This window comes from Symphalangus syndactylus, chromosome 15, assembly GCF_028878055.3.
Source record: "Symphalangus syndactylus isolate Jambi chromosome 15, NHGRI_mSymSyn1-v2.1_pri, whole genome shotgun sequence".
NCBI classification, from domain to species: Eukaryota; Metazoa; Chordata; class Mammalia; order Primates; family Hylobatidae; genus Symphalangus; species Symphalangus syndactylus.
Window position 1 is genome coordinate 69,920,020 of NC_072437.2, and position 12,221 is coordinate 69,932,240.

At 38.0% G+C, this 12,221-nt stretch overlaps 1 protein-coding gene across 7 annotated transcripts in view; it reads left to right on the forward strand.

Annotated features, from left to right (window-relative positions):
* MIPEP (mitochondrial intermediate peptidase) overlaps window positions 1-12,221 on the forward strand; it is a 170,961-nt gene that overhangs the window by 5,622 nt on the left and 153,118 nt on the right. For all 7 annotated transcript variants that reach the window (XR_008651193.2, XR_008651194.2, XR_010115939.1 and 4 more), the window contains exons 3-5: window positions 2,057-2,145; window positions 4,510-4,596; window positions 8,885-8,948. Coding sequence is in view for 4 of the 7 variants with exons in the window: in XM_063618839.1 (XP_063474909.1) it covers window positions 2,057-2,145; window positions 4,510-4,596; window positions 8,885-8,948 (240 nt within the window). In the remaining 3 variants the exon portion in view is untranslated. The remainder of the gene's footprint in view (window positions 1-2,056; window positions 2,146-4,509; window positions 4,597-8,884; window positions 8,949-12,221) is intronic.

The following is a 12,221-nucleotide window of genomic DNA, read 5'->3' on the forward strand; positions in this document are numbered from 1 at the left end:
CTGTGCCTCCAGTATGTGCATAGGAAATGTGTGTTTGAATGATGGGGGAGCTGTGGAAACGCAGTGCCAAAAGGAGGTTTCATACCCTGTTCACCTAATTGTGTCACAGAAATCAGAAAAGGAAAATCTGTGTCAGTGAATTTCACTGTATCGTCAGCCCTCCAGATTGGGGGATCTGTGGAGTCAACCAACCTTGGATCAGAAATATTTGGAAAAAAAATTTGCATTCATATTGAACATGTACAGACTTTTTTTTCTTGTCACTGTTCCATAAAACAATACAGTGTAAGAGCTATTTACATATTGTTTACATTCATTAGGTATTACAAGTAATCTAGAGATGATTTGATATATGGGGTGTGCTGTGTGTCGGTTATATGCAAGTACTACACCATTTTATATCAGAGACTTGAGCATCTGTGGATTCGGGTATCTATGGGAGGATCAAACCATTGTCCATTGATACTGAGGGGTGACTTGGCGTGGCTGTCACAAATCCCAGAATTCACTGTGTATTTGTTGTCTTAGTCTTCATCTTAATCAGTATTCTAGGATTTTTTTCTTACATTTTTGCTTTTGGTCTTCACTAAAAGATTTTAACTTCTCTGCCCTATATCTTATTTTGACATTTTTAGTATTTATCATGTATAATAATATCTCATTTTGAAAACTTAAAAAAAAAGGTGTGATTTATATATGTAGTTCTCTGGGTATAAAAGCACCTTTCTTTGTTTTGAATTTTTAAGATATTACCTGCCAGTAAGGTTAGTACTGTTATAAGGCAATCGTTTTATAAATTGTTTTTCACCAAATAGTCATTTTATTTTGTTTTCTTTTTTTAATACAGCTTTTATGTAACAGAACTGTTTTCCTCATCACTATTACAAATCAGTTTTTAATATGTATGCTAGTGTTTTGAATTTTAATATTGATTATAAATTCACAACCTGTAGATTAGTAATTTGTAAAAAAAAAAATGTTGTAAATTTACGTAACTCATTTTTCAGGTACTTTGGTACTAATGTTATTTTATCGTTACCAATTGTTACAACAAATATACCAAACTATGGATTTAAATGTTTTGGCATTAAAAGCTATTTGATAATAAAATTAAGAAATTTTATCTTGTGGTGATTTTATTTCATGTTATAGTCACACATTTTCTTGGCAAATAAAGAAAATATGTAGTGTTTTGTAGTTTCTCTGCTTTTTGTTACAATTGACATGAAAACAAAAATTTAGTTTTACATCATTTTATCTTTCTAAAAAAGAATTGTCACTCATTTTAATTTCTAATGACTTAAGTAGCAGCAGCAGTAGTAGTTGTATACAGTATTACATGGAGACTATGAACTTATATTTTATTAAAAGGACTATAAAGAGACTGCCTTTGTTTTCTGCACAAAGACTACAATGTAGTTAAATCAAAGACTAGAATGTAGTTAAATGGGTTTTGAAACTATACGATGTGTCAGTTAAAAAAAGCCTCTAAGAATTGTTTCTGGAGATACGTTAACATGTGAAAACCATACTGCAAAGAATTTTAGCCAGAAAGTTGTAGAATATTTGAAACCAGTGTCTGCTCTTTTGAAATAAAGAATTAGAGGGCATGGTGGTGGGCACCTGTAGTCACAGTAGTCACAGCTACATGGGAGGCTGAGGCAGGAGAATGGCGTGAACCCGAGAGCCGGAGCTTGCAATGACCTGAGATTGTGCCAATGCACTCCAGCCTGGGCGACGGAGCAAGACTCTGTCTCAAAAAAAAAAAAAAAGAAGAATTTGCTTGGTGTTTATATTTGAAAGAGAAAACGTTTTCTGAAATAAAGTTAATAAAAGTCTTTTTTGGAATGAAACAAACTTGGTTTCAAGGAATAACAGAATTAAATGTTCAGAAAGAAGCTGCTTTGCTTTACTCGCTTAGGAAAAAGTCAGTAATGGAAATGCATAGGGCAAGCCAATGGCACATCTTAAAACCCAGTTTTCATTTTCACCCTCAGATCCTGGAAGAAAGCTTCTCATCAAATTCCCTTTTGGTTTTGTCTTTCCCCTTTATTAGGCTGATTTTGTGAAAATCGCTCACCCTGAGCCAGCATTCAGAGAAGCCGCGGAAGAAGCTTGTAGAAGTATTGGCGCCATGGTAGAGAAGTATGTGCTGTTCCCCTCCCCACCTCCGTGCCGAGTCCTGGGTGATCCGATTTCATGGACTTGTGCCGTAGGCAGTTTTGTCCATAGCACTTGTCCCCCACCCAGCAGGGTGGGAGGTGTGTGTGACCAGGGGTGGCCGGAGGGAGGGCTCAGGACAGGCCATTGGCTCACCTGGCAGGCGGGCACTGGGCCTCGGGGCTGGTTGTCTGTTCTCTCAGTCATTTCCTTGTCTGTAAATGGGGTCGAAAAGTTAACCCTGCCTCAGGGTCCTTGTGAGGGTTAAATGAGATCAATGTAAAGGTGTCACTTGATAATCTGAGATGACAGACACCCAGGATTCTTGTCATCACCATTATCACTTACCTTAAATAAGGGCTTTTTAGTATCCTAGTGGCAAGTTGGACTTACTAGATTATCGCTTGATTAAATTGCTGTTGCATTGATGGCTGTGGGCCACAGGGCGAGAAGCCAAAATGCTCTATAAACAGTGTCCTTGTGGTCCCTGTTGAGTTGGAATTAGGGAGTCTAGGGAGGCTGTAAAAGTCTATGGGAGGGCTGGAGCAGGCTCCGGCTGAGGCTGTGATGGAGTGAATTATTTTAAAGTGATTTAGGTGTAAATGTAAGTGTTTTTAAGCCACTTATGAGAGTTCCATAGTGCTTGTTAAAATAACTTAATGGTGGACAGTCCTGTATTCCAACACACTTAGCTGCATGGCACCATGCCAGGCAGTGTATAGAGCTAGGGAGAGCGCTGGACTCACCAGCATGGATTTACAACAGGTAAAAGGGGGTAACATGATAAGACAATTTAATATGCCAGAAATTGTTGGAGGAGGAGAGGGATGGCTTCTCTGATTAGACGAGGCTTCGTTGGAAGACCCAACACTTTAGGATGTGCAGCTGCTGCTTTTCCCCAGGTCGCCAACATTTGTTCACTTTGGCACAATCGTGTGTGACTTTTCCCATAGCCGCTGAAAACCAACTTGCGTAATGGGATAGAACTGGGCCCTGCAGAGTGCAGGCACTAGGCATGCTGACAGGGCTGAAAGTGGGGACTCCCTGGGAGAAAGCTTTGCCTCTCGGGGAAAGGCCCCTGGAAGGGGGTCAGCAGTGGGCTGCCTGCTTGAGGTGCTCTGCATTCTGTGTCCTGCCGAATTAGACATGGGCTGGGCTCATGGACAAGCACTCTTCATTTTGTGGGAGGACAAATACAGACTGAAGTATGGGCTTTATCTCAGGGTCTTCCAACATAAAACATACTGGGAGATTTCCTTAAACCTCTGCAGTTGGGGCAGTGCGGGCAGCCTCTGAGCTACTGTTCCTTTGCCATGGAATGGTTCCATGGGTGAGCAGGTTAGGAGGCATGGGTGAGCAGGTTAGGCCTCCACGCTCACTCTCTCCCTGACTTCTGGGATCCATGTGTGGGAGTCTGGCCCTTCTTGGTGAGTGTTTTTTTGATGAGTAATGACTATCTACGTTTCACTAGCATTTGGGAAGGCCCATGAGAATGGTAACAGAAACCCTTCGATTCATATAAATCTTCAGTGTTTATTTGTGAACCAGCTGAGGAACAGGAGTATCCTTGAGTCTCTGAGTAGGGACTGGTGAGTGGTTCTTAAAACCTTATCCCTCCTCGAAGACCTACCCAGCAGGGTGCAGATTGTATCTAGACCCAGCTCACTATTTAGCTCTGAGGGGGTCATGGCATTTGCATTTAGGGAAGAGGACTGGGTTCTTGCTAGTGGTACTATGGGATGGGTTGGGACCACTGCCCAGCGTTGGGCCCTTTGCTCTCGGGATGCACAACTGCTCAACAGTGGCCATGGTTCATTCACATAGTAAATGTGTGCTGCACACATGATCTCATTTAATCCTCATGGCAGCCTAAGGTCTAAATAACGTGTCCAAGGTCCCAGAGCAGTAACAGGGCCAGTCTTGCATCCCAGTTGCCTGGCTCTGAAGCCTGTGTCCTGAGCTCTCCCTTACAGTGTTTTTAAATTTAAAAATTAGCTGGGCGTGGTGGTGTATGCCTGTAGTTCCAACTGCTTGGGAGGCTGAGGTGGAAGGATCACTTGAGCTCAGAAGATTGAGGCTGCAGTGGGCTGTGATTGTGCCACTGCATTCCAGCCTGGATGCTGGGTGACAGAGTGAGACCCTGTCTCCAAAATAAGGGAAAGAAAGAAAGAAGGGAAGGAGAAAATGGAAGGAAAGAAGGAAGGATGGATGGTTACACTGTTCCTGGTAGGTTATGCTATTCAGCTTCTGGGCACGTGTGTGGTACAGTCTGACACCATTCTTTTCATGTAAAGTTAAAAATAAGGTATTAGAAAATCATCTAATCTTTTAAATTTCTAATTTTTCTAGGTTGAACACAAATGTGGATTTATATCAATGTTTGCAAAAATTACTAGCTGATAAAAAACTTGTGGATTCCCTTGATCCAGAAACAAGGTACTCACTCATTTCTTTGCCTTGGTTGTGACTGTGACTCTAGAGGTGAGGTTGGGAGACTCTCCCTCAGGGTCTCTGTACTTGCAGCCTCTGCTGTCTGGAATGTTCCTCCCCAGGTATCTCTATGATTCCTGCACTTTCTCTAGGACTCCATTCAAATGGTGTCTCTTCCAAAATCTTTACACAGGGTCAGACTCTACCCTCTGATCTTGATTTATCTTTCTTCATAGCCCTCATTCCTTCCAACGTATCCTATTTGTTTATTTGTTCATCATCTATCTCACGAGACTGCAAACTCCTTGAGGGTAGGGCTTGGTCTGTTTTGTTCCCAGCTGCATCCTCAGTACCTACACATTCATGGCATGTGGTCAGTGCTCAACTAATGAGTGGACTCCTGTAGACAATTAATAATTACACTTAGCTTTATGCTCAAAGTTCCATAATTGATACTATCAGAAAATATAAGCAAATTGATTTTATCTACTGGGAGGATGTCAAGATCCTTGTAATGATTTGCTTTGGTTCATTTGGCTACATTTATAAATCTGCATCAAAAAGGCCTTACTTTTAAATCAACACATTAGAATATTTGATATAGGAACCTAGATATCTTATTTCTTTGCTCAAATGCAGTTGTGAGTGGAGTAGGGTTTGTCCTTAACCTGCTTATAATATGTACGTCATAACACAGATTAATTTTTTTTCTCAGTTTGTTCCTGTTTATCTACGTTTTATTGGTGGGACACTTCCTCTGACAACTTGATTCTTTCTGATCCTGTTTCCTTCTCCTATTTTGTCTCCATATGTGGCTTATTGACCCCAAATGAAGCCATTTTCTATAGGGACCAATTGATCATCCAGTTTACTGTTAATCTAATACATGAGCAGCATGGTATATGAGTAACTCAGTGTTTGAGGGGTTATTTTCACCTGCCTGGCAGGTGTGCAGGTACCTAGTGGTGTTTCACTTTATTGGTCCTGATGCCCAGGACACTAGTAAAACTAGCTGTGTCATCACAGCTTTATCATTTAAGCTTTGTCGTTATATTGCTTTCATTAGCAAAGCAAGGAAAAATTGAATGCCTGTTAATTGTGCCAGATTTATACTGAACTGGTACTGACTTTAAATAACAACAAAGAATGTTAAAAATAGAAGGTTATTCATAATCTCTATTTACTGAAGATCGACATGACCCTGTTTGTGTATAAAGAATTGTAGTGGACTAGCAGACCATTTTAGATAGAAAGGACTTGTAGTGATAGGATACACACCACATTTCTAGATATTATTAAAAATGCCAATAGGAATTTTTAAATAATAAAATGATAAATATATTGGGGAAAATAAACTGGGTAGAATATCAACAGTCTAGCAAAGAAAAGCAACTTGGAAGTAGGAGAGAAGAAGAATTTGAAGTAATAATTATTGCAGTATCATGGCACTTAGATATCATTGAGTATTGGCTAGCACCCAGAAAGAACTATATGCATATGGTAAAATATAAGACAGTGGCTAAAACAAAGAATTATAGATTTAATAAAGTCTTGTGAGTTAATGTACAGAGGAAATGATTTAAATTGAGTAACTCGTCATGTTATTCTTAGATTCAATCCTTGAAATACTAGTTCTCTGAGATGTTCAGAACTTTTCTCAGAATGGTTCCTTCAGTCAGTAAGTTTGGAAATCTGATGTATCAATGTATTTCCCTGCTGGAAGAATTTTAGTAGTTTAGAGTCTCTGAGAAGCCAGGCCATAAAGAAACCTGTTTAACTTGGGTTTTTTCCAAAGCCATTAAGAGCTTTCATGTATGCAAAGACTATAATAAGCACATTCTCCAGAAAATATAATGGAGGGAAAATCCTAGTTGCAAGAACAGCCAAAGCTGTAACACGCATTGGAATGAACTTGGGAATGTAGAGTGCAGAACCGCAACACACACACCACCTAGGAAGCATGCAAGCGACCGAAATGGAGAAACATGCTGTATTCTTAAGGAAGAAGAAAGCTCAGTAATGTTTATTACTAAAAGTTTAATGCTATCCAATTTATAAAGAATTTTTTTATTGTTACTTAAAATGATTTTGAAGTCATAGAGAATAAATATGCCAGAATAGGCAGGAAAACTCTCGTAAGGAAAAGTACTAAAAAGGGACTTACACCAGATAGTAGAACATATAAAAATGCTGTATTTAAAGAGCATTATACCTAAAAATGCCAGAATAGTCAATTAGATCAATGGAAGAATAGAGAAATTTTAGACATAGACGCAGATATATATACAGTAAGACTATTCGGTATGTGATAAAAGTGTCATTTCACATCAGTAGGGAAAGACTTGGTTTTCAGGAAATGTTAGACCAATGGATAACCATTTAGGGTAAAAAAGTAGATTGATGAAAGATTTAAATATTTTTAAAAGAAATTATAAAACTAGTGGTAATCTTGGGATGTGGAAGGTCTTTCTTGGCATGATACAAACTCATACCACAGAAAGATTTATTGATTTTTATTATATAAATGTTGCAAACGTTGGTATGGCAAAACGCTTCCACATTCAAAGTCAGAACACACAAATGTTGACAAATGGTTCTTATATGACAAAGGGTTAATATATTAACTATTTTAAGAGACCTTTCAAATTACTTTAAAAAAAGAAGAAAGAAAACCCCCCTTATAGAAAAATGGGCAAAAGATTATCTTTGTGAAACTCTCATTTCACAAAATAAGGAATAGCAACAGTTGGCCCTTAAACTGATAGCAGTGTGCCACAGCTGTAACAGTGGCAACAAGTGTGAAGTGGGTGGAAGTGCATCTCTAGAATAGAACTGCGGGGTTGGACATTGGCTTCAGAGCTCGCTAAGCCCTGGTTTTCTCCTTTGAAATAAGTACTTCGTAAGAATCATATGAGATGTAAGGGAAATAATTTGTGTAAAGTGCTTTGCTCTGTACCTGGCACGAGACCCACCACCATTAAGGAAAGACAGAATGAAGCAAAACTTTGTCAGCCAGCAGCTGACAAAGTTGAAACAGAATGAGAATAGCACTTCTGGTTTGGGATGATGGATCCTCTCTAGTTACGGGTAAATTGATAAGTCTTTATGGAGGAGCATTTGGTAATATGTATCAATGTGCATACTTTTTGATTAATTTCTTGGAATTTATCCTAAGGAAACAAACAAGGATTAAAAAATGTAACAAGAATTTTTATTATATTGTGGTTCATGGGAGTGGGAGAATAACAACATTTGCAGTCTATATGACAACACAAAACAAGCATGAAAAGCCAACTTTTTGAAGAACGTTTAAAGACATGGAGAACTGTTCAATGTTTGTGATACAATTTTACAAGAAAAAGCAAGATACAAAAGTATATACAGTTGGGCCTTAATTATTCTAAATATATAATATAACATTAAAAGTAGATGGAAAGGAAATACGAGAATTTTAATAGTCATTATCTTTGATAGGATTAGTGATTTAAAATGTTTCATATGTTTCTGCAAAGTTTTGTTACATAATACAAAACTGCAAACAGTTTTGTTACATAATAGACCTATATTGTGTAATACGATAAAGGTACACTATAAATTTCCATTCACGGTATATTTGACATAATAATCAGGAAGGTAAATATATCTATTTTGAAAACCCAAGGAAAGCCAAAAGAGTAGATCAAATATTTGATTATTTCCATTCAATGTTGTTGGTTTTTTTTAAAAAAAAATACCGTTGACCAAAAAACAAGGTGTTACACTTGAAATTGGTTCCAAGCATGAAGCAGGGGTAAAAAGAAAGAAAACAATTCTCATTAGCCAAGAAACTCAGCTTCCAGCACAGCATCAAAGAATTTAATATTCTAAATAGCTGCTACTGGCTGGAAGAAAAACTGAAAATCTCATGCAGAGGGCCTTTGAAAAATTGTCCAAATATAAAACTTTTATGTTTTTAATTATGGGGATTTGGATTGAGTTGAAATAAATAAGTAATTATTATGGTGGCTTTCACAGGTTTGTACTCTCTGAATAAAGGAATAAGCTCTTACATGAAGAGCCAATCATAATTATCAGTCAGATAGATGTTTTGCCTGATGTTAGCCTTAATATCTGAGGATATTAAGCTCCTTGTTTAAAACAAAGTGTGTGTGTGTGTGTGTGTGTGTGTGTGTGTGTTTTGAAGAAACTTTTGGCAGTAAGGCTGAAAAAGACTGATTTATTTAACAAAAAACCACAATTTTTTTGTTAGCAATTTTTATTACCTGTTATAACCTGGGGCTCATTTCGTTTATAGGCGAGTGGCTGAACTGTTTATGTTTGATTTTGAAATTAGTGGAATCCATCTAGACAAAGAAAAGGTACATCTTCTGTTTTTTTGACTCTTTCAGTTTTACTAACATTCAGTTGATACCATTATTGTTTGAATATATTGCCTGAATTTGCATATTGCAAAAACGTGCAGGTCTTTTATCTGTTATGAAATTCTTCTATAGATTGTATTTGAATGTAACCCCCTCTCTGGAAGTTGACCATGATAATTCAGAATTAAGACAGACTTCAGCCAAGTGGAGTGTTTTAGATAATCATGGAATTAGGATGAGATAGGCAATATCAGGAAAGACTGGCAAGTGAATGGGAAAGCTGATGTCATTGAAGATTGGTAGTACAGGGAACAACATCACTAAGACCTTACATAAGTCTATTTATTTATATTATACATGTGTTCGACAGATGCAACAAGCATAGATTGCACAGTGTTTACACTGGGATGAAGGGCCTTCTACCTAGTCCATCCGCTTCATTTTACAGATGTGGAAACAAGACAAAGTGATTTGTTCAAGTTGCCATCCTAACTAACAAATGGCCAGTGTTAGTTCTTAAAATTTCTAACACTGGCCATTGTTCTTTCTAGCGCATAACATCCTGATAAACCAAGTGCCTCATTTCAGTTGTAAATTCAGAGTTGGAAGAACAGGAGGGACTTGACACCATTGGAAGTTCAGCCTGCCCCACAGTCTCCCCCACTCACCTGCAGTCTAGACTATTATGGCTTTTTGTTTATTTGTTTTAAACAGTAATACATTTTTCCTAGTAAATATGGTAGAATTAAACCACTTACCTATGAAGAGATTAAGTTATCAAAATATCTGGAAAAGTAGAAGGCAGGGCCTTGGAAATATGTATCATATACAATAGATGTTACCATTTTGATAGGTGCTGAGTTTGAGTAATGCTGTAACCCCTCACACATCTGATGTGTTTGTGTGGCGTTAAAGGCTCAGCATGTGATTCCTGGTCTGACCCTGAGCCAGGACGTGCCTTCTCAGCAGCCCATGAGATTTATCGGCTCTACTGTAAACTCACATTGCCTAAAGTGACCACATTTGCCCCTTTCCAAATCAATTCTTCATTAATACTTCTCTGTAAAATAAAATTTGGGAGTTAGTTGTATTCTTTCCCTTCCTAATATTCTCATATCTTCTAACCAAGTCCTTGCATTGTTCCTACAGTCCTGCATCTGTCTGCCTCCCAAAAGCAAATCACCTTCTTATCACCAAATACCTGGGCTGTTCTAAAGGCCTCTGTCTTCCTAACAGTGATTTAACATCAACTGAGTATTTGCTATTTTAAATCATATGTTTCTCATCAAATTCTCACAACAACTTTGAGCTTGGTGCTACTATTATTCCTGGCTTTTTTTAGACCAAGGCTGTAGAGGTTGTGGGACGTTATTTTGTAAGCCAGACAGACTCCAGAGCCTGCATGGCCAGCATGTCACCATCCTACTGGTCAGTCTTCCCCGTCTGTGAACATTGGATTAGTTTTCATAAAGTATTGATTTGTTACTCTCCTGCCCAGAATCCTCCTGTGGACTTCCCATTGTCTAGTGAAGTTAACATGTAACAAAGAGCTCACACTCGTGGCCATGCTCCAGCTGTCAGCCCCTCATACACAGTGCCCTCCCCCATGTGTTGTGTGCTGTCCTCCTCCTAAGCCTGCTCACCAGGTTTCCTTGGCTGAAGTCCCTATGGAGGCTTCATCCTCATGCCACATTGCGAAGCTTTTATCAGTCCCGCAGGTGGAATTTTGTATTCATCCAAACATATTTTACTTATTTCACTCATATGGCATTCTTCTTTACCTTTTGTTGATGATGATGCTGTTATTGTTGTGTTGCTTATCTGAATTCTAGGCTTACAAAGGATCAAGAACATGGATCATGTTTTTTAATGCATATTAGTTTTGGACTCAATAAAAGTATTGAGTGAATGTATGACAAATCATAATAATGCTAGCTATCATCAAGTTTCATATCTTCAGAAGGAAGGTTGCTAGTAGAGAATCCATGTGAATAGTTTTGGTTTTTATGTATCCTCATGAAGGATGCTTTTGAAATTTTGCTGACAAATAATATATGTTCAGTTTCACCAGCATAGACATTGCCGCTTTTATCTAACATATTATTACAGTGTAGCTCCTCTTTCCCAGGGAGCAGCTCCCAGGGAACCCCTCAATATTGAATATGCAACTAAAGTAAACCTGCTCAGTTTTTCCCTTGTAACTTCCATGTTTGTTCTCAAAGGTGCTCCACTAGGACAGGATATAAAGTAGACATGTTCCATTTTTCAAAAGAGAGACCATGAAATAAACCTATCAACAAAATCTATAAATCATCAAAGCCTATGTTCTTTCCAGTTCGTTTCTTATTTAATTTTTTTTTTTTTTTTTTTTTTGAGACAGAGTTTCACTGTTTTTTCCCAGGCTGGAGTGCAATTGGGCAATCTTGGCTCACTGCAACCTCTGCCTCCCGGGTTCAAGCGATTCTTCTGTACCTCAGCCTCCTGAGCAGCTGGGATTACCGGCATGTGCCACCACACCCGGCTAATTTTGTATTTTTAGTAGAGACTGGGTTTCCCCGTGTTGGCCAGGCTGGTCTCAAACTCCTGACCTCAGGTGATCCACCCACCTCAGCCTCCCAAAGTGCTGGGATTATAGGTGTGAGCCATTGCACCCAGCCTTAATTTTTAAGGTCTCATACAAATATAACTTATAAGTTTAACTGTAATAGAAATGTTTATTTTTAACATTATTTAATAACACAGAAATTTCATAGAATTTTTGAAGAGTTCAGATTATTGTGCATTTCATTGTTACCACAGAATGATGAAGTGATATGCCTGGCAGATCATTGAAGTCGGCATGAACTCAGTTTTGATTTTTCCAGAGATTTTATCAGTTGATAAAATCTTCAAAGTAGTTAATTTTATCACTTTTTTTTAAAGTGAAAGTTTTGAAGAAAATTTTGGAACTGTAATGTGATTTCAAAATCTTGTTCATCTTTTTTGTTATTCCACTTGTTACCATTAGGTGGTGATAAATGGCCGTATCAGAAACAAAATAAGCAAAGAGAAATCTGGACTGTAAAGAAATGGGAGTCTCCTAAAACTTTTTTCCATGAAATTTGAATTTTCTATATTGAAATTCTGGGGATATTGATATATACTCAATTTTTTCAGCATCTTATCAAGCATGCCTCTACATCATCTATGTTTATGTTTAAAAAGTATATTAGTATTGTGGCTTAATCATTTTTTAGGAGCATAGAACAGTTTAGAACCTGTTAATTGCTA